This window comes from Diplotaxodon limnothrissa, linkage group LG9, assembly GCF_057381915.1.
Source record: "Diplotaxodon limnothrissa isolate DT_005_m linkage group LG9, D_limnothrissa_male_GT1.1, whole genome shotgun sequence".
Lineage (NCBI taxonomy): Eukaryota > Metazoa > Chordata > Actinopteri > Cichliformes > Cichlidae > Diplotaxodon > Diplotaxodon limnothrissa.
The window spans coordinates 3,691,643-3,711,283 of NC_140604.1; the positions used below are offsets into that span (position 1 = coordinate 3,691,643).

Sequence of the window (19,641 nt, forward strand, 5' to 3'; positions counted from 1 at the left end):
TGTTCTAGCAGAGCTGCCATTGTTGGAATGACAACATATAGACACAGAGGGGAGGATGTATGGGGATTCTAAATATCCGCTTCCTTTGGAACGCCGACCTCCACCTCCCTTTTTTCATGTTTGTAACAAAAATTAGAACTTTTACTAGAAGTAACACTAGTAACATGTAACAATCATATTTTACGCTGTGGCTCTTAAAGCAACAGTACACATTTCTTTGTTTTATAGTTCAGCAGCACGCCGTTCTCACCCTCTCACGATTTCATTGTTTAGAGGACTCCTCGTAACCACCTCAGTGAATCCACCTGCCAATTCATCAGTGGGACATGCGGCTCTGTCGCCTGCTGTATAATTCCCAGAGGGTCTGATTGGCAGCAGTAAAGCTTGGCTGCTGACACACTGGTCCAGCTGCTGCCATTGGAGGGAACGAGAGGAGGGATTACAGTGACCGGCTCACTCTGTACCATCACATCCTTCCACTCTCAATCCCTCCATCCTTTCATTCATTCAATCTGCCCTTGTCACGCAATGCTCACTCCAACCCCCCTCCAAAACACACACACACACACGCGCGCACACACGCACACACACACACACACACACACACGCGCGCGCGCACACACACACACACACACACGCACACACACACACACACGCATCTGTATAAAATCCCCTAATGATCACAGGACGAACCTCCACCTTTCTAAATCAGGGTTTTCATGATTCAAGAAATGTTAAGCTGAGTTATTTATTGCACTACAGTAAAAGCAGCATTAACTGTCCTGTAAGGCAGACCAATGCTGCTGTGGAAAGTCCGTGGCACTGTGGGCTGCTGAAGTTATTTAGGGATCAGTCAATGCCACACTTGCAAACTAGCGCTGTCGGTTGCTACATCACGTCGTTCATCTCTCAGCCTGACGAAGACGTTTTCCCGGAGGACTTTGCTCAAGTTGCACTAAGCTCTGAAATCCTTTATTATTAATGGAAACGAATCAGAACTTTGAACTGCACACTGAACCCACACAGGCATGCAGCCAGCAGTGGGCAGGGAAGGTAAGAATGAAGAAATGGTGTTTTTCTGTGTACTGTATAACACGAGGACTCCATCGTGTCTGTGTGGAGACCGAAGGGAAACACTGTCTTGGACATGTGTAGCAGCTTCTCACACACAGGCACTGAACAGCTTCAAACGGCTGTGTGCAGTAGATGCACAGATGCATTACAGCTCTCTGAAACCTGCTGGAGATTTTGGCTCCGTCCTCTGTGGCTCTCTCGAGCAGCGCGGTGAAGCCAGCGGTGAGCATAATGCATCCCACATCCTGTGTGAAAGTCCCGAAAGTGCAGGAGCTCCTTCACACAGGACCAGGAACGACTCAAAATGTAAACAACTCAGCGGGCACGAGGCCTTGATACGTCGAAGGCAGTCAATAAAGCTGATCCCAGTGCCGGTGCCCTGCCAGTATACTGGTGGGTCTTCTGCAAATAAGAATTATATCACTGGTCAATGTTCATCTGTTGTGCTACAATAATTTGGAACTGGCTTAATGTTTAAAGGTAGTGTGATAAAGATGAGAATGAATTTTGTCATTGCTTTAACAGATTAACGTTTCTTTACGTCCTCAGCATAAAACGTTTGATACAAAACAACAACAACAACCATCGATGGTACAGGCTGGTACATACACTACAAACAATATGCATCTATCCATGTCATTGATATTAATAAACAATAAATAAATACAAATGCTACGTGCATTTCAAAGTACATTATTTCAGTAAAGAAAACAACATAATTAAATATCTCTACATTTCCATTCATCAACTTTTATTGTTTTCATTTGATATGTTTTACATTTATTCATTTATCTCCTGCTTTGCTATTATGGCTGCAGAGAATAAAACAGAACATGAAGTAGTTGGCTTGGGTCTATTTTGTCGATTGTACTCATTAATTACTTATCCAGTACAGGTTTGCAGGGAGGGCCGGAGCCTGTCCCAGCTACCGCAGGGTGAGAGGCGGGTGCACCCTGGACAGGTCGCCAACACAGAGTGACAGACGACCACCGGCACTCACCTAACCCCACTGACGGCATGTCTTTGAATCATCACCAGTGGGTACAGTCGTAATGGGTGATGGCTGAATAGAATAAAGCTGCTTTGCATTGCTGCTTCGTTCACACGGAGTTGTCACAGCACGTAGCATCACATATTTGATTGGCAGATTTTTATGGCGGATGCCCGTCACAACCCCAAAGGCATTTGTGTTCTCCCCCAGGATGGAACCGGGGATCTTCGACTCGTTAGGACTAACAGAACCTGCCCGAGATGCCAGTCATCACTGATGAACTGCTTTGCATCCCTTAAGAAGTCTGACCTCTGTAACAGTGCACAACATGTAATGGCTGCCATATTGACTCAGCATGAAATCAATAGTGATAAATAATTCTTTGAGAGTTAAGAGGTGAACCTGAGTCAAGCAAAATGTTTTCCTCTGTCTTCCTGGAAGAGAAAGGAGTGTTTGTGTTTCTCTGAACTCATGCCTGATAGAAACGGGCTCAGGATCTGACACATCGCTGAGGACCAGAAGTTCGCTCGGTTCTTAGCTCCTTCAAAATAATTCGTAATGAGCTCAAACTCATTACGTTATAAAACTCTGTTGGTGAACAGCAGGAACTCATTTCAAGTTTGGACAAACTACGACCTGACCACCTGCCTGACTGCACGCTCGTCTGCCAACACGCTTTCCGAACACTGGAGGAATATGAGCATGCTGACCTGTGACTGATGCCTCGATGTAAGCTGAGTCAATCCCAGCCAGTCGAGTGTGGTTCAGACTGTTGATGAGTGTTAGCACGCTCATCAACAGGGAATCATCATTTCAACGACTTTACAGTAAAATACATTTAGTCCTACATAATCAGGATGGAAGTGTTACAGGCAGGTCTGGATATTTACCAGTGTGGTGCTGAGTGCTGATGGCTTCCAATCCTAAATGCTTCCATCTGTGTGGCAGAGTGTACGGCTGTGTTCTAGTCTTGTATAGTTAAATATTTAAGCACCCCTCAATGGGCTGGGAGGTGTGGGTCCAAATGAAGCTTTAGCTCGTTTTCTTCCTTTTGAGGAAACTACAAAGCAAAAGAAACTAATGAAGTCAAGGATTTATTTACCATACTGTCTAACAAACAAATGAAAACCCAAAGTTGTGACAGTGACGTAAGATTTGGTACAGATTTTATGTCACTCGCTCACTGAGTTACACACCCACTGCCCTTGCTCTGCGCCTTGGAGACCTAATACGTAGGAAACATCCACAGACCCTAAAGGGAAACGTATAAGGGAGTTCTGTAATGAATAGATGGCAGTCGTCCCGCCCCTCCTACCAAAGAGCCAATAAGTGACGAGCCAGAAAGCAGCAGGTGCAGCAGATCGTCTCATCGTAAAGATGTTTCCTGCCGTTCATGAAAACATGTACCTATCATAAAGAACTTGTTCTTAAACGGACTCTGGTGCACTGCAGTAAAACAGCCGTCTGCTGCCAGACTGAGCACAGATAATATCTCACTGATTCCCTTCAGGTGGCCGAGCATGTGACAGCAGTCTTGTCCTGACAGGTAAATATGACTTGTGAAACAAGGCACAGACAGCTTTCCACCCACACGCCTTTTCAGTGCTGGGGTGTAGCTAAGTTAGGAGTGATAATCTATAACTTACACCAAAGTGATCTACTTCAGACTTCACCGAGAGAAATGCTGAAACGCACCAGCTGGCCCTCCGTGTTCCTGACATCAAAGCTGCAGCGTGGCAGCTGAGGGATCAAGAAGAGCAGGTCGGGCCGAGCTCAGGAGGAAAGGACGCACATTCAAAGAAAAGCTTCAACTTCTCAGGTTTGAAAGAACGGGGAGGCCCCACTGTGTAAGGATTATGACGGAGTCCCACACTAAACTGCCGTCTGCATTGTTTGGCTGCACACAGTCACATGGATGATGGATTTCCTCTGCTTCCTGATTCCTAGACAGAGGCTGGAATGACCTTAAAGACAGTATCCTGCTTTAGTCAGATGATCTGACTGTGGAGCACTGATCGGCTTTCCTAAACCCCACTTCTAACCTAATCTAATATTGAGTTTCACGTGACTGCTGGGGGCAGATTTTAAAACAATCGTGATGTCAGCCATGGTGAGGTGAGTGTTTCAGGTGTCAGGATGAAGAGAACGAGGGCAAGGATGACACTCCACAGCCTGAGAAGAACACAGACAAACTCCATCGCAGTAACTAAGAACTTGTTTTTCCTTCCACCCTTCCCTGCCTGCCTCATTATTTCCCTCCTCAGCCCTTCCTTCCTTTATTTCTTCCTTCCTAAGTCTCTCTTTGGGCATTTTTAGTCTTTTTTTAATGAACATCAACCAATCAGATATTAAACAAGAGCAGACCAACACTCACAATCCTACAAGTTTGTATTATTTTAAGATTAAACCCAGACTGATCTTTTTTCCAACCCTGAACCAGTCGGTTTGTTGCTGAAGCCCAGCCAAGCTGTCCTGGCTCCTCAAAGATATATGACTGCAGAGTGAGCATTAAACCTAAAAGTACAAAAACACTAAATGGATTAAAACACACAGATCAAAGATTTACTGGACGTAAGTATAAAAGCCTGGGCTGCAGAGCCAGCACCGACCGAGCCTGGTTTCAGACCTCTACCTTTAGCCACTGAACGCAGCGCTGAACATTTTCGTAGTTATTCTGAGCATGAAAGGGAAACGTTTATGAATGAGTTTCTACTAAACTGCATCCGCAGCATTAAACAGCAACCAGTGCCTGATGCCAGAGTGGAGCAGCCACAGCTCTTTACGGCTGTCATTTCATGTAGTTTACATCACACCAACCTCGTCAGTAGGTTTGACCTTACAGATGTGTGGCTGTGACAACAGAGCCAACATCGCTTTTGACGAACTAACAAATCTGGGGTCGAGCCAAACCTCATCCAGCTAAAGCATTAAGGTGCAGGTTTCCTGCTCTGTGCAGTGCATGCTTATTTGCACAGGACTGGTATTATTAGAGGAACCTGTGGGTTAGAAAATACGACTCCTGTGAAATGAAAACTCCTACATCTGCATTTCACGACAGGTTTACACCAGCTTAGGGCTGGGCGATATGACCCAAAATTCATATCTCGATATTTTTTAGCTGGATGGCGATATAAGATATATATCTCGATTTTTTTTTTTTAAGCCATAAGTTAAGAACAAAAAGAGAGTTCTTAGTCACACTGTGTCCCAGATGTCACACGGGCACTTTTATTTACATACAGCGTAGATATTACTCAAAAATAAATTATCAGCATTTATTAAATAATCATGGTCCATAAATAAAAGAAAACAATGTTGTTTTTGTGCATAACAAAAAGCTCACAATTGTGCAGTCAAAATGTAAACTAATAGACGCTGAGCGTAATAACAAAGAGACAGATTTCACAGCTGCACCACGTCTCTGAACAGGTGCCATCCTTATACACACACAGTACGTATCACTCCGCGAGGCTCCTCCTCTGTAGCCGTAATTCTCCGACAATCCATCAAGCGGTGCAGCTCCGTAGCTTAGCAAAGTCATATTAAAACATTTTTTGACAGATTGCTGAGCGCTGTGTACCACATAAAATCGGTTTGTGGTCATCAAGCACAACCAGAATTCATACATAAGGCGCACTGTCGATTTTTGAGAAAAGGAAAGGATTTTAGGCCGTGCAGCCCCTCTGGGCTGCATGTCGTTAGCGCGGTTAGCTCGCTAACACGTTGACGCCATCCAGCCCCACGCACGGTAACTCGCTAACGGAGATTTTCCGCTTTCATCTTGTCATTGCCTGCAGGTGAAGCTATGGGGGAGTTGTGTTCAGTGCAGGAGAGGCGAGGCCGAGTAACGTTGCGTAGAGACAAAAGTGGACGAAAGAGAGGCAAACCTGCGGCTCCACAAGTATAATTATAACGTAACATAGACTATATCAATATAAACGATATTGTCACATCTTATATCTCGTATGAAAATATATCGATATTTTTAAAAACTCGATATATCGCCCAGCCCTACACCAGCTAAACAAAAGCTACCCTTTATAAATATGGGACAACTGTGGAGTCTGTTGTCTAAGCTAATCCCATGTAAGTGTGCCATGTGTGTAATTTGTAAAGTAAGAGTTGTTTGCACCCTCAGAGACGACGTTACCCTGGTTACCTGACCTTCACTCACTGTTTGATTTAGAGTCTTTAGGTTAGGAAAAAGGAATCTTCTTCATAACAATAAGAGACCTTTTCATTCAAAGTTTCACAACATTTACCCCACAAAGACCTGTCACATATTTTATGCTACTTTACTCTCTGATATGCTCAACAATTCTTTTCATTCTTGGGGGAAAACAGCCAAATGTTTGAAGCTGCGGACACTCGACGTGTGTCAACAAATGCTTTTAGTTTTTTAGATCACCTGTCATTTCAGGGAGTGTCCGTGCATGCTTTGGGCTGATTATTTATTTAAACACATGCAATCCAACAAAAGATAAAAGCAGCATTAGTAATTCCACCCAAGCTTGAGAGATTTAAAACAGGAAATAAACCTCAGCACTGTATGATCATCCTTCACATGCTACAGTAGTGGAAAAGAAGGAGAAGAAACCAATCCAGCGACTGCACATTAACGAGTTTTCACCATACATGAGCCGACCTACGTAACAGAAAGGTCTCAGTGCGTGGCCAACAAGCTGTAAGAGAATAAGCTTCACTCTGGAAATTTATTATGACAATAAATGCAGCTGGCAGCCTGTGACGATGTGCCAGCGACAGAACCAGTTCAGCCAGACACGCAACGCCCACAAACATGCTCCTCACCAATGATTAGGCCTGTTCGATATAACCATATATATCAGCTGACGATATAAAAACGTCCATCGTTATCTATCATGCCATCGTTTGTTTCGTGGTGTCGTAAAATAAACTGTTTACAGCGATATTTGTTCATGGTTCTGATGGTGACTGTAGTGACTTTATTCATGTCTTAAAGTTAGCAGTTAGACTCTATAACTCCTCAATCACGATGTCATAAGTCACTGGACACTGTGAACATCCACGGTCACCACTTCATGCATAATGGACTTTCCATGACCTTCCAAGCTATATAGTTTATGTCTTCCATATTTCCAACTATATCCACAATCACATACTGTGTATGCTACCATTGTATATAGTGTGTTATCTTACTTTTTTTCATTGATTGTACTTAATTGTATTTTTGTATTTCCTTCATATATCTGTACCTGAGCTGAGGTGATGCAAAAATTTCCCCGCTGTGGGATCAATAAAGTCTTATCTTATCTTAAGTTCTCTCTTTCTCTTATATTTAATATAACCACACGGACAAGTGCCTGTTTTTACGTGTTGTCGTTAGCAACAATGACGGTAAAACCATCGTGGCTCTGCTGTCCGCTTGTTTGTTTTCTACTAAACCTTTCACAATAAAGCTCAAGATCCTGTTGAGACTTTTCAAAATAAACTGAATCACGTGAAAGATGCAGAGAGTTTACAGATGAGAAGAAAAAAAGAGCCGTCAGGTGCTAAAAAATAAACCTTAGACTCAAACTTTTAAAGAAAATGTCGGCCGTTACAACTTATGTCTAAAAATGTATCGTTTCATCGGTTAAAACACTCGACTGCAGCTACACCACGCGCAGCTGGAAACACTTCACGCAAGTCGAGCTGCCCGAGATTCACAGAATTTACAGAAAATGAGGGCTGCACGATTAATCGTTAGAAAATCGCGATCTCGATTCATACTTATGTGCGATCTCATTTCCAAATGACAACGATTTAAAAAAAAATAAAATAAGACGACGATTGTACCGCATTTTGATCCGGGACGTACTCTGCATGAAAACAAGCGCTCACTCTTCCTGCTCGACAAATGACAAGGGCGGAGCCTTATACCACGTGATACAGAAGCTGTGCCGTGTGATGCTAAAATTAGCAGGAAAAAACCACGGAGAGCACGTCAGGGATGACGAGAAAGTGACAGGAGAAAATCCGTCCCGGTCAACCACCCAAACATCAATAACGGGAACCTTATACAGCGCTTCCCTATACCCGTCGACCTCCCGCAGGCACAAAGACATTACGGAGGCTATCACTTATCACCTGACCAAAGATATGGCTCCATCAACACTGTGCAAAACGAGAGATTTAGGAAAATGATCAACACCCTCGACAAACGCTACACAGTGCCGTCCCGCAACTATTTTTCTATTGTTGCACTACCTGCTCTATACACGCAGCGTCGAGCAACGGTGGAGACGGAATTTCAAGCAGTACAACATTTTGCTGCAACAACAAAACGTGAGACATTTGTTGTTTTTATGTTTATTTATTGTTTTTATGTTCAGTCTCAACTGTTACGAAGTTGATGTGCAGTTAATAAGTGCAATAAATATTTATACTGGAAAAGAAAATGGTGAGAGAATCGTGATCTCAATTCTAAGCCAAAAAAGCGTGATTCTCATTTTATGCAAAATCGTGCAGCACTACAGAAAATATTACATTTCTGTGATTTATATCGTTGTCAGGACGATAAATGTCTTATATCGGGATATGAGACTTTGGTCATATCGCACAGCCCTACTAATGATGCAGGATTGAAAGTCAGTCTACTCTGATACGCCAACATTCAGTTTTCACAAGGTTACAGAAGCCTTGTGTTGGTGACGAGGTATGTGACCAGGCAAAGCTGAAGTGTGGCAGGTGCCACAGTCGGTGAAGGTAACCACAGCAGTGAGGTCCATAAATATCTGCACAGAGACATTCTGGTACGTTACCACACTGACTTTAAATGAAACAACTCAGATAAAGTCCAGACTTTCAGCTTTAATCTACTAGATGGTCTCTTTTCACTCCCTAAACAAATCTTAGTTGTCACACTGGATTTTGGCACACAACTGCAGTTTTTCTTACAGTGTTTTCAGCCGTGGATCTGCACTGCCTACTTCAGCAGTGGGCTACCATCAAGTCCCATCTCAGAGTTTTTCCAAGAAATTCAAACTGTGCACAGCTTTAAAACTACTGAGTGGTATTTGACTTTGGCAAGAGGCAGCTGGGTATTACAGTGATGGAATTAATTATTCGATCCCCTGCTGAAATAATCAGTTCCTACAGCTGTAATTGTAAGAACTGGACAGCCTCCGATTTTGATGGTAGTTTCATTTTAATGGAGAGACAGAACAGAAGCAGAAAATCCAGAGAAACGTGAGACAAAGGTTACAAATCGATTTGCATGCCTTTGAGGAAATAAGTATCTGACCAGAACGTTGGCTTCCACAGACTGTGTGCATGTGTGCGCACAGATCACAAACACTCCGAGTTACAGATCCTGATCTCTACTGGTTATGTTTATCAAGCCGTCCACAGAACCAGGTTTACAACATTAGGAAATTGCTGCAGTACTTAGTGCAAAACATACTGTAAGACAACACTTAAATAAACATAAAAATTAAAAGTGCTAAGCAGACAGATATACGATCAGTGCAAACATGGAGCAGATGCAGAGAACACCGTGCAGGGTCGTGTGTTTGTGGTGCCAACAGTCATACGGTTGTTGTTCACGAGTCCAGAGGGGAAGAAACTGTACGAGAGGTTTTGGTCCCTCTATTCATTCCTTCTATCTCAACCTCTCCACAGTCATGAGCAACACCAAAGAGCTGCCAAAGGACGTCAGAGACAGGATTTTAAACCTGCACAAGGCTGGAATGAGACCATCAGCGTGAAGCTTGATGAGAAGGACGACAACTACTGCTGCGAATATTCACAAATGGTTCAATAATCGGGCCAACAACCGTCAGAAAAATATTTTTTCCCCTGCTGAATTATTTCCCCCAAATGTAAAAGTGGCCAGACAGTGGCAGATGTCCTGTAATAGAATATGAAAAGTTGGGAACTTGTAGAGTTATAAAATAGGAAGAGAAGAAACCAGATGTTCCAGTGGAAACGTGGGCTCTGGCAGACGCTCGGTGCTGCCGTTCTTCTATCAAACAGATGTAGTAAAAGACTTTTGAGGTACTTTCTCTTCTGAACAAGAGTAAAACATAAAAAACTGTTTCAGCGACACAGAGAACAGGAGATGTGCATCGTACCCTAGAAAGGAAATGATCAGACACAAACACCCAGTGTTTCAGCCACTCCTGTGAAAGCTGGAGTGGCAGTAGCTCACCAAACAGCCTGTTTGATAACCGTCAGGGCTGCGGGTGGACTTACAGCATCAGGACATTGTAGGGATGTGACTGGATCAGGTCCATAATCATCCAGGGCCTTAGATCAGTCCCACCTCTTATTTCCCCACCACTCAGTAATCTGGCTGCTACAGGATTGGAGAGTAATCTGGATAGAAGGAGTGATGAAGGGAGGGAGGCTGCTACCGAGGGTCAATCCTCTGCTGTCAGTCCTCTTTATATCAATTTCTGTGATAAATTCACTGCTAAACTGCAGTGCAGGTGGAGGCGCAAGGTTGCATGTAAAGGAGGCAATGCACACGTGCTTGGAACAGCAGAATAAAAAAAGTTACCAAATGACATTCAACACAGAAAACCTGCAGAAACACCTGATGTGACGCAGCATGCAGAATCCAAGCCCACAATCTACTCATATAGATGCTCAATACTAGAAGGTGTTTGGTAAAGATGCAACCTGATAAATACTCAAATACATCACTCTGGTAAATATATATATATAATTAACTTGTAATAAAAACTTCACTAAGTTTACAAGATGTAACCGACTGATTGACAGCATTAGCGCCGCAGGCTAAACGTGGAAGGTTTCCAGCATCACTAAGTTTCGCTGACTGACTGGCCAGCTCACACGAGGCTGCACTGAGCGGCTCATCATCGTTTTGAAGCTCACACATCAGAACCCGTTCAATAAAACTTTCCAGACATAGTTTTAGTTTTCTCTGCAGACAATGACGCAAAGAGGACGCATGTGGGCAATAACGGAAAGCCCGGTTGTTCTTGATTACATCACTACTAGGCTGTTCCTGTGCTGTGTCACATATAGTGATGATGCAATCCTGTTGCCCAAAGAACGACTAGCTTGACGACAGAATGAAGCTGTTAGGAAAACTGAGCAAGCTCCACCCACTAATTAAGATGGACAGATGTGGGTTCAAGCTGGAAAGTGATTGGTGCATTAGGGATGAAGCTAAATTCATTTTTTTGCTTTTAATTGCAATTTGGCATCTCTCCTCAAACCTGGTTGGAACGCTCCGAGACAGCCGAGATTTGACATACGGACGATGTGCTACTGCGTTAAGAATCCTCTACAGGTACGACAGTTACAGCTTTATTCTTGGCTAACGAGGCGATGCTATTCAGCAACTATCAGTGGGACGATAACTATGACTCGGCATGATGGTGCAGTCCCCACCCAGTCTGCTCCAAGGAAACAAACCTTCACTGTGACATATGACAGAATTCACCACACTATCCTTGAACATTTGGCCAGAGCAAAAACAGTGTGACACAGCAGATAAATGTGGGACAGTGACATCAGCAAATCCATCTTGTTTGCAGATATGCTGACATCAGTCAACACGGTTCTCACACTGATATCCAACCTATACTGTGTTGCTACCCAATTTCTGCCATAATAGGGAAAGCCTGGGGTTTATTCTTTAAATATTAAACAGCCATTAGCAACATTAAGAGCAGTGTAACAGTGTAACAAGCTGTGATAAGAGTTAAAACAACAGTGCCAGCAGATACAGCATCCCTCTGAAAATTGGATGTGTCATGGATGAGAGTGCGTGGCAGGCAGAGGGGTCTCACAGAGACTACAACACGTGCAGCTGCAGACCAAAACATTACTCAGTGAATATTCCTCTGAAAGGGTTCGATAACAAATAGTTCAATGCTCAGTCCATACAACTCCTGAAGCTTTTGTGCTACCTATAACTATCCTTTCCACACACACACACAAACACAAGCACACACATGCACACCTACTACAGAGGAGCCAGCATAAAGAAGGTTTCTCCAATAAGTCTGAAAACCAGTGTGGGCCACTGTTCCTCAAGTAAAGCTGAGCATGTTCAACGGTCTGCTTGCTACACATTGCTTTCCTCACACACTGTACATAAAACGTTGCAACCATGACATCTGCTAACGGTTGAACTCTGCATTATAAAACACAAACACGAGTTTTAGTCCTTCACCACACTGGTTTTTGGACCAAGATGTGACCGTATCTGGGCATGAGGGTGGGGTGCCAAGTTTTCAGCTAAAGCTATGAGGAAAATCCCACAGACCATACAGTTTTTATCCACAGAGAGTGAAAGAGAGTGCTTTTTAAAAATATTGGTATGTTGTGCATTTTAATGTTAGACTCCCTTTGGGAGCCAGCTTCAAAAGTGGCTACTAGAAAAACTGCACTTTGGCACTTGCTGCGTTAGTTTCACTTTTGTTTTTTTAGCTGTGGGAAAAACATATTTTTTACCATGACTGGCCATGCCATACCATGACAAAAAAAAGCTGCAATCTGTGCATGAAATGAAGTGCTGGCTGCTCAAAATGTCTTGACAGGACAGCTCGCGTAGTCTGTCCTCCTCGAAGCTCGGAGGAACCCACTCCCATATGCTATGCAGTCTAACAGCACAGTGTAAGGAGGATTGTTTTTATTCACGGGGTCGTTCTTGCAGAGTGCCAATGAATGGGCAGATGCGACAGAAACATATAAAGGGGAAACTTGCGTAACAGTGTGGGAGTCTGCTGTGACAGTGCAACTTCACCATGCTGTCTCTATAGCGGTCGGGAACAGTGGCACGGATGCACGCGATCTACTCACTACTGTGATAATACGAAGGCAAAGCGGACATTCAGAGGGAGAAACAAAACCTAAAAAACTAACGACAACAATACCACCATGGTGCTAACTAGCCTAAAGCATAAGCGTGCTAATTCTGCAGACTTCTTCTCAGAAAGTAAAAGTGTCCGAGGCGCACCTGAAGGCAGCATTAACCTACACCCGTACTCAGTCCCTGCTGCGATGCGCCCTGTGAGCTCACTCATCCAAAATCACCGTCAGTTCACTGCAACAAAGACTGCGGCTTTCCGCCCACCGACCCCGCGCTCAGTGCACACACCGGGCGTTACCACACAAAACGGGACGTTCATTTTTCAGCGTCACTCACCGTTAGTTGTCTCCTTTTTGACAGTTTGTCTAGAGTCTCCGAGCGTCGCTGTCACCGCTACGATCCGCCCACCCAAGAGTGTACGCTGCATAAATATGCCCCGCCCCCAGCACTGCCTCTACTCCAATCGCAAAACGATACCGCGAACTGGCTCTCATTTTAACCAATCGCACGAAGACTAAAAGTCTGCTTGACGGCCTTACTGTCCAATCAAAACGTCTGAATCCCGGGAAGCTCCCTTTCTCACCGTGTTGGCTTTTGACAGACACCGTGTGCATTCAATAGAAAAGTTTGACTCCTTTTACGGGACGGTGCCGGTCCAATCGCCTCGGGGAACGAACTCTGGATACGGCCGCGGCCCAGGAAGACGCCCTACACCGCCCCGATCAGAGGAATGTTACCAAGCGGCTAAACAGGAATCACAGGAACTACAGAAATTACAGAGACCCAAGGGGAAGTGTAACCCACACGCGTCCACTAATGTTGATGGTATAAATACAAGTAGTTGACTTTGACTGTGTTGCTTTTGGGGGTAGTGGGGACAGAAGTGACAGCCGATTTAATTTACTACAACTCGCCACCTAATCTGCTGGATCTGATTCACAAACTGGAGCAAGGAAGCGTGTCTTCTCTGGGGGTGAGATTGCAAAAAGCCACAGAAAAATCAAAAGCGGGAAAAATGCTCCACTTGACATAGTGCAGGTCTATAGTGACGCCTTGTGGTGGAAAGCTTACCTTACCGCCACCTGCTTGGCCGTAGAGTGGTTACAATACTCCAGACCTGCTCGTGCATATACACACATGCAACTATATAAATTCATCTCTTGTCAAACTTGTGCTGTTTACAAAATACACCCAAAGTTTCAGGAGCTTATAGAACTACCTTTAGCAGTCATAACTTGTATCAGTCTCACATGGCACTGTGGACGGATTTTAATCCACTCTGCTTTACAGTGTTGCTTCAGTTCATTGAAGTTCGTGGACATTCATTTTTACGCAGCACTCTTAAGGTCCTGCCACAGCATGTAAGTCAGGTTGAGGTCTAAACTTTGGGTCATTGCAACACCTTGATTTTGTTCTTTTTCAGCCATTCTGATGTAGATGTGGTGCTGTGGTTGGGATCATTGCTCTCTTGCATCACCAAGCTCTGGCCAAGCTTTAGCTCAATCATCATATTTGATCCTAGAAGACTTTAGTACACAGAGGTCTCCATAGTTGACTCAGTGACTGCGAGCTGCCCAGTCCTGCCTCTGTGAAGCATCGTCCCTCCATCACTTTACTCAACTCCTTGTATGAAGAGTGATACCACAGCACTGATAGTGGTTTTACCACATGTGATGCTGTGCATTATGGCCAAACAGCTCCACACTGGTCTCATCTGTCCTAAGGTCATTGTTCCAGAGGTCTTGTGATTTGTTCAGATGAAGCTTTGTAAATGTATATTTTTTAAGAGGTGTTTCTCCCTTCCAAAAAAAGCCATATTTGCTTTATGTCTTTGTAGTTGTACTATTATAAACATTGACATTTCACACATTAACTGAGACCTGTAGTCTGAGATGTAGCTCTTGGGTTTTATGCATTTTTTCTGATAACGTTTGTCCTTTGCTGAAGTCCGTCTATCTTGAATGTTTCCCACGTGTGAATATTTTTTCTTGCTGTAGAATAATGGACTTGAAATTGTATATTTGTATATTGTAATTATAACTCTTCCCAGATTGCTAAGAACCAACAATTGCTCTTAGGCAGATCATTGCTGATGCCTTTCCTGCTTGGTATTGCATTGACACACACCTGAATGCCCCGACCTGCTGAAACATCTGTCTTTGTAAAGGTGCTCACACTTGAGTCAAGTGCATTTGATTATCAGCACCTGGCTGCTGTTTAGCCTTGTAATTCCTCTGGGAGCAATAATCGTGTACATAGTTTTACACAACTGCGTAGAATCCTGTGAAAACGTGCTTTTTAAAGCAACCTCACACAAAAGTAACCGGTCCGATTTAAAGGTGTTTTTCTGTGCTAAAATGTTCGAGAAGTGTCAAAGCAAATGTCACAGAAATCAGTCCAGTCACAATGAATCTGCTTTCAAAGAGGTTTATTGAAAGAAATAATTTTCAAATTTTATAAAGATCAACCATTTGCTTATGCTATCACACAATCAGAACCTGGAGCATCACCGTTTCCCCTCCAACCTTTTGCAGTCTTTGATATGAATCATTAGTGCTTTGGACAACCCAGATTTTCCTAAAAAAGTTGGGTTTATGTGTAACATGTAGATTTGCTGCAGTTCAGCACCTGGACTCTTACTGAAGAGCTGTGCTGTTGGAACACTTGCAGAATGTTTGTCATTGTCCTAATGAATGTGGACAATGACAAAGGCCTTCATTGAAATAGATATCATCAGGATGGCAGCAGGCCCTCTGGAAACATTGTAACCATGCTTTCTTTTTAAACCCAATCGTGTGACTGGTTGCCTGACATATGTAGGAGTGAGACAGGTTAAAAAACTGTTCAGTATTTGATGTCATGTTTGTGGTTTCAATTCTGTTTTTGTTTTTTACATGTTACACATTTTCCCAATTTTGTAGAAACGGGTTTTCAGAACTGCTTCACTGGCGAGCTTAGCGTTACTGTTTTATGGCTAAGCAGTATTCCATAGACTGCCAGAGTACACAAGATTAAAAAGTACTGGTTTTGATGGGACATGTCATGACTTCTAAGCAAGATGCGTTAAAGATATGCTATTGCTAAGAGGTTTCACCACGTCACACTTAAACAGCAAGATGTGGTCCAAAAATGCATTTCATGTAGGTGCACTTTATTTACCTCCCCAGGCGAGACAGCCCGGAGACCAGATTTGGGGAATCAAGTGCTTCAGGATATTTTGGAAACGGTCAACAGTTCTGCCCAGGACTGCCACACATGCATCACTCTGTTACAGTGGTTTGCAACCAAAGATACAAGTATACAATATAATATTGTATCATCTAAGATCACTATGTTTGCAGCTATTCAGTACCCCGCTCTTCCATGACCTGGAAGTAGTATGTATATATGTATTATATAAATAACAACTCTCCCGTTACCTGGAAGAATTCAGTGTTTCACTCTACACACAGTCTGCAAGCATACAGCAAAAACCAGCTGCTTTGCACATCAAACCTTCTCTTTGCCGGATGATTTTTCAGTGCAGCATGCAAGTAAAAATGTGTACAATATTAAAAGTCTTTAGCTTCATCACCCTCATCACCGTCATCGTCGTCACATCCATTTTTACCATGGACAGCTCCTTGTTTTTTTAAAATAAGAAATCAGAGCAGTCTTTATTTATTTTGTATATTTTCCTCTATAGTATTCTGCATTTCAAAGCATGCCAAAGAAAGTTCGGTTTCTGCATAGTGCTGGCTATACAAGTGCCAAAGAGTTTGATTCCTGTACAAGTAATAGAAGGTGGTATTTACAGGCAGAATAGATCCAGTGTTGTGTAAACGGTACCAAACCCCCCCTCCCTCCTTCAAGTGCGCAAAATATCTACAAATAGCAAGTCTGTGAGAACTCATAGAAAGTAGAAGAGAGCTGAAAAAAGCTCAGCAGTATGGAAGAGCTGTTAAGGGGAGGCATGTGTATTAAGTGCGCAGGCAGTTCTTATCTTTGTGTGTGTGTGTGTGTGTGTGTGTGTGTGTGTGTGTGTGTGTGTGTGTGTGTGTGTGTGTGTGTCTAAATGCAAAGGGGAAGAAGCACTTGCCCCCACAAGTCAAAAACTGCCCACAAACCAAAACATCCCCCCGCCCCCTCCCTTGGTGTCTTTTTTCTTGGAAAGTGCACCCTCTATTGTTATAATATGCAGTATGCATACATAAATGTGTCCTCTAGCACTAAGGTCTACCGTCACATACAAGGTCAGGGAGGAAGAGTCGACAACAACCACATTCTAGTTTTGAGGTCATAGTTCTGAATGTAAAGATACAGTTCAGGCCACTAGGTGACTGTCATTGAACACTAACACAAGACTCACTACAGTATGAGATGGCAATGGGAGCCCACTGCTGAAAGACACCACTGACTGCACTGTCAAAAAAAGAAAGAAAGAAAGTGTTGTAAAGCAGCCAGGTCCACTGGGTCGAGGATAGTTCTTTGTTTCCTGGAGAGCACAGGCAGGGACTGCTGGTAGGAACAAACCAAACAAAACTGGTGATGGCAGTGAAACCAGGTACGGTGCAGTAGTAAGGAGAGCTCAGCAGATTTGGTCAGTGTCACCTTAACAGCTTTAAACACCCGCGATGCTTTCACTCACGCTTCGACTATAGAATACTGAAAAGAAGGAAAAAGCTGCAGTCCATCTGAAAGAAGCTGGAATCCCTGTTTCCAGAGTGCCGTCACTAAACAGCATCAATCGTCCTAACAAACCCATCACGCCCTCGCCAATCAAGTCACTTTAAAAAGATCTTTGTTTACAGTTACGCTCAATCCAGCTGCATTTCTGCACTTAACTCAAATGACGACAATCTTTTGGGAGTGAAAGGGCTGGATTAGAGTTTACAATGTCACCAGCAGTGGTTTGTTCACAGCACGGGCTTGCTTTGGTTCAAACTTAAAGTGCACCTTTACGAAGCGGCTGCACACGCACGGCCCAATCACCGCACAGACACCGGCAATTTCCACTAACGGGTGAGAGATACCGAATGTGGCCTCGACTGCAGGCAGGAGTTGATTGAGAATTTTTTAGTACAATAATGTTAATTAAATATGGATAAATACTGAATAAATATCGACACAGAGTGAACAAAAGAATGACAGAGCACAGAGAGCCGTTACATGCTGAAACAGTGAAAAACCCACAGACACATAATCCTACGACAATAAATAAACACCGTAGACCCACAGTGAAATACAATCCTCACACTTCTGCATTAAAGGGGAACTCTGCTGAAATGTGACCGCGCATCCAATTTGTTTCTTTCTGATTGGTTGGTTTTGAGTTCTTTGAGACAAAGGAAAATCAGACCTGTGACATCGGCGACACATTCCTGAGTCTTTATTAAACATCTGCGCTGTTTAAAAATAATAATGATAATAAAGTGCTTTAAATTCAAATGGACGTGGTTAAGCTGCTACAAGTCTCAACTCTTTAAAGGACTATTGCACTTCAACAACAAGCTTGCCCTCTTCCTCCATTACAACTTTTGATTTTGTAGTACAGGAAAGGGTCTTTCCATGTAACTGCGTATAAGGGAAGACACATTTTGAAGACGTTATGGGTGTTTGTTTTCCTTCATCTTGAGAACTTAAAAAGACTGTGCAAAAGTGACCATTAATGCAGAAAAACAGCCTGGTTTTTTCCCCGAATATACAGGAGTATCCATCACCTTTTATGATTTTAAACACCTGTCTGCCCAGAGCTATCTGGGTGTGCTCCAGGGTGTATCTCATATCCCTGGACTGGTGTTGTTCCTGTGTCATCACTGTAATGTTAGTCCAGGTTTGTTGGTTTGTTAGTGACAGTTTTTAAAATCATTAGCTAACTTCGTGGGGTAATGCTAGCTGAATACTCAGACGATGTCATTGGTCAGATGCAATGTTGATGGGACCAACATCATTGCCCCTCCCTGAGCCTGGTTCTGCTGGAGGTTTCTTCCTGTTAAAAGGGAGTTTTTCCTTCCCACTGTCGCCAAAGTGCTGCTCATAGGGGGTCATATGATTGTTGGGTTTTTCTCTATGTATTATTGTAGGGTCGACCTCACAATATAAGCGCCTTGAGGCGACTGTTGTTGCGATTTGGTGCTGTATGAATCAAATTGAATGATAATGCAGGATGAACACCAACAGGGATATCAGATTGAACAAGATCCAGACTCCACCTTTACTCCATATGACCAGTAATATCTTTTAGAGTGTATGCGTCATCTTCTATATCACGTTAGGAAAAGTGTTGCTGTTTATTCCTTCATAGATGTTCTCTTTTTGACACACAGTTTGTAAGCTCAGTGCACGCCATTCTCCTTAGGCCATTTACAGTAATTAACGGTGAATCCCAGACTCATCCTCGTGACCCTTACAGTTCTAGTTATACGTGCTTCTGGACATCTGGATATGAATGATTTGGCAGTATCGAGCTTTCAGTCATTTCTGTGACGTGTTCTTTTTCTGGGATGCAATGACTGCACAACAAACATTGTGAAGAGTAGGAAATTTACCTTTTGTAGACATTCCTTTGAGCCATAAATGCAACAGACTGACTAACACAGTACAATGAGAGATTTCAAGAAGCTCGGCGTACATCTGAGGAAGAGTCAGAGAATCTCTTGGGGTCACTTCTAAAGAACTGCGCTCTGCTTGAGGTCGGACTCAAACTTCTACGCTCAGCTAAGAGGAAACTGTAACGTGCTCGAACATCACTGTCACTGTCTGTAACTAAGCCAGTTTGCAAGCAGAATGA

At 43.3% G+C, this 19,641-nt stretch overlaps 1 protein-coding gene across 4 annotated transcripts in view; it reads right to left on the bottom strand.

The window, feature by feature from the left end:
• LOC146624997 (uncharacterized) overlaps nucleotides 1–13,299 on the bottom strand; it is a 140,774-nt gene extending 127,475 nt beyond the window's left edge. For 3 of the 4 annotated variants that reach the window (XM_085362586.1, XM_085362588.1, XM_085362589.1), the window contains exon 1: nucleotides 13,209–13,268. Coding sequence is in view for 1 of the 4 variants with exons in the window: in XM_085362585.1 (XP_085218711.1) it covers nucleotides 13,209–13,299 (91 nt within the window). In the remaining 3 variants the exon portion in view is untranslated. Of the gene's footprint in view, nucleotides 1–13,208 lie in introns of all 4 variants that reach the window. The other variant, XM_085362585.1, reaches the window with a different exon arrangement.
• Between the last annotated feature and the right edge of the window lie 6,342 nt (nucleotides 13,300–19,641).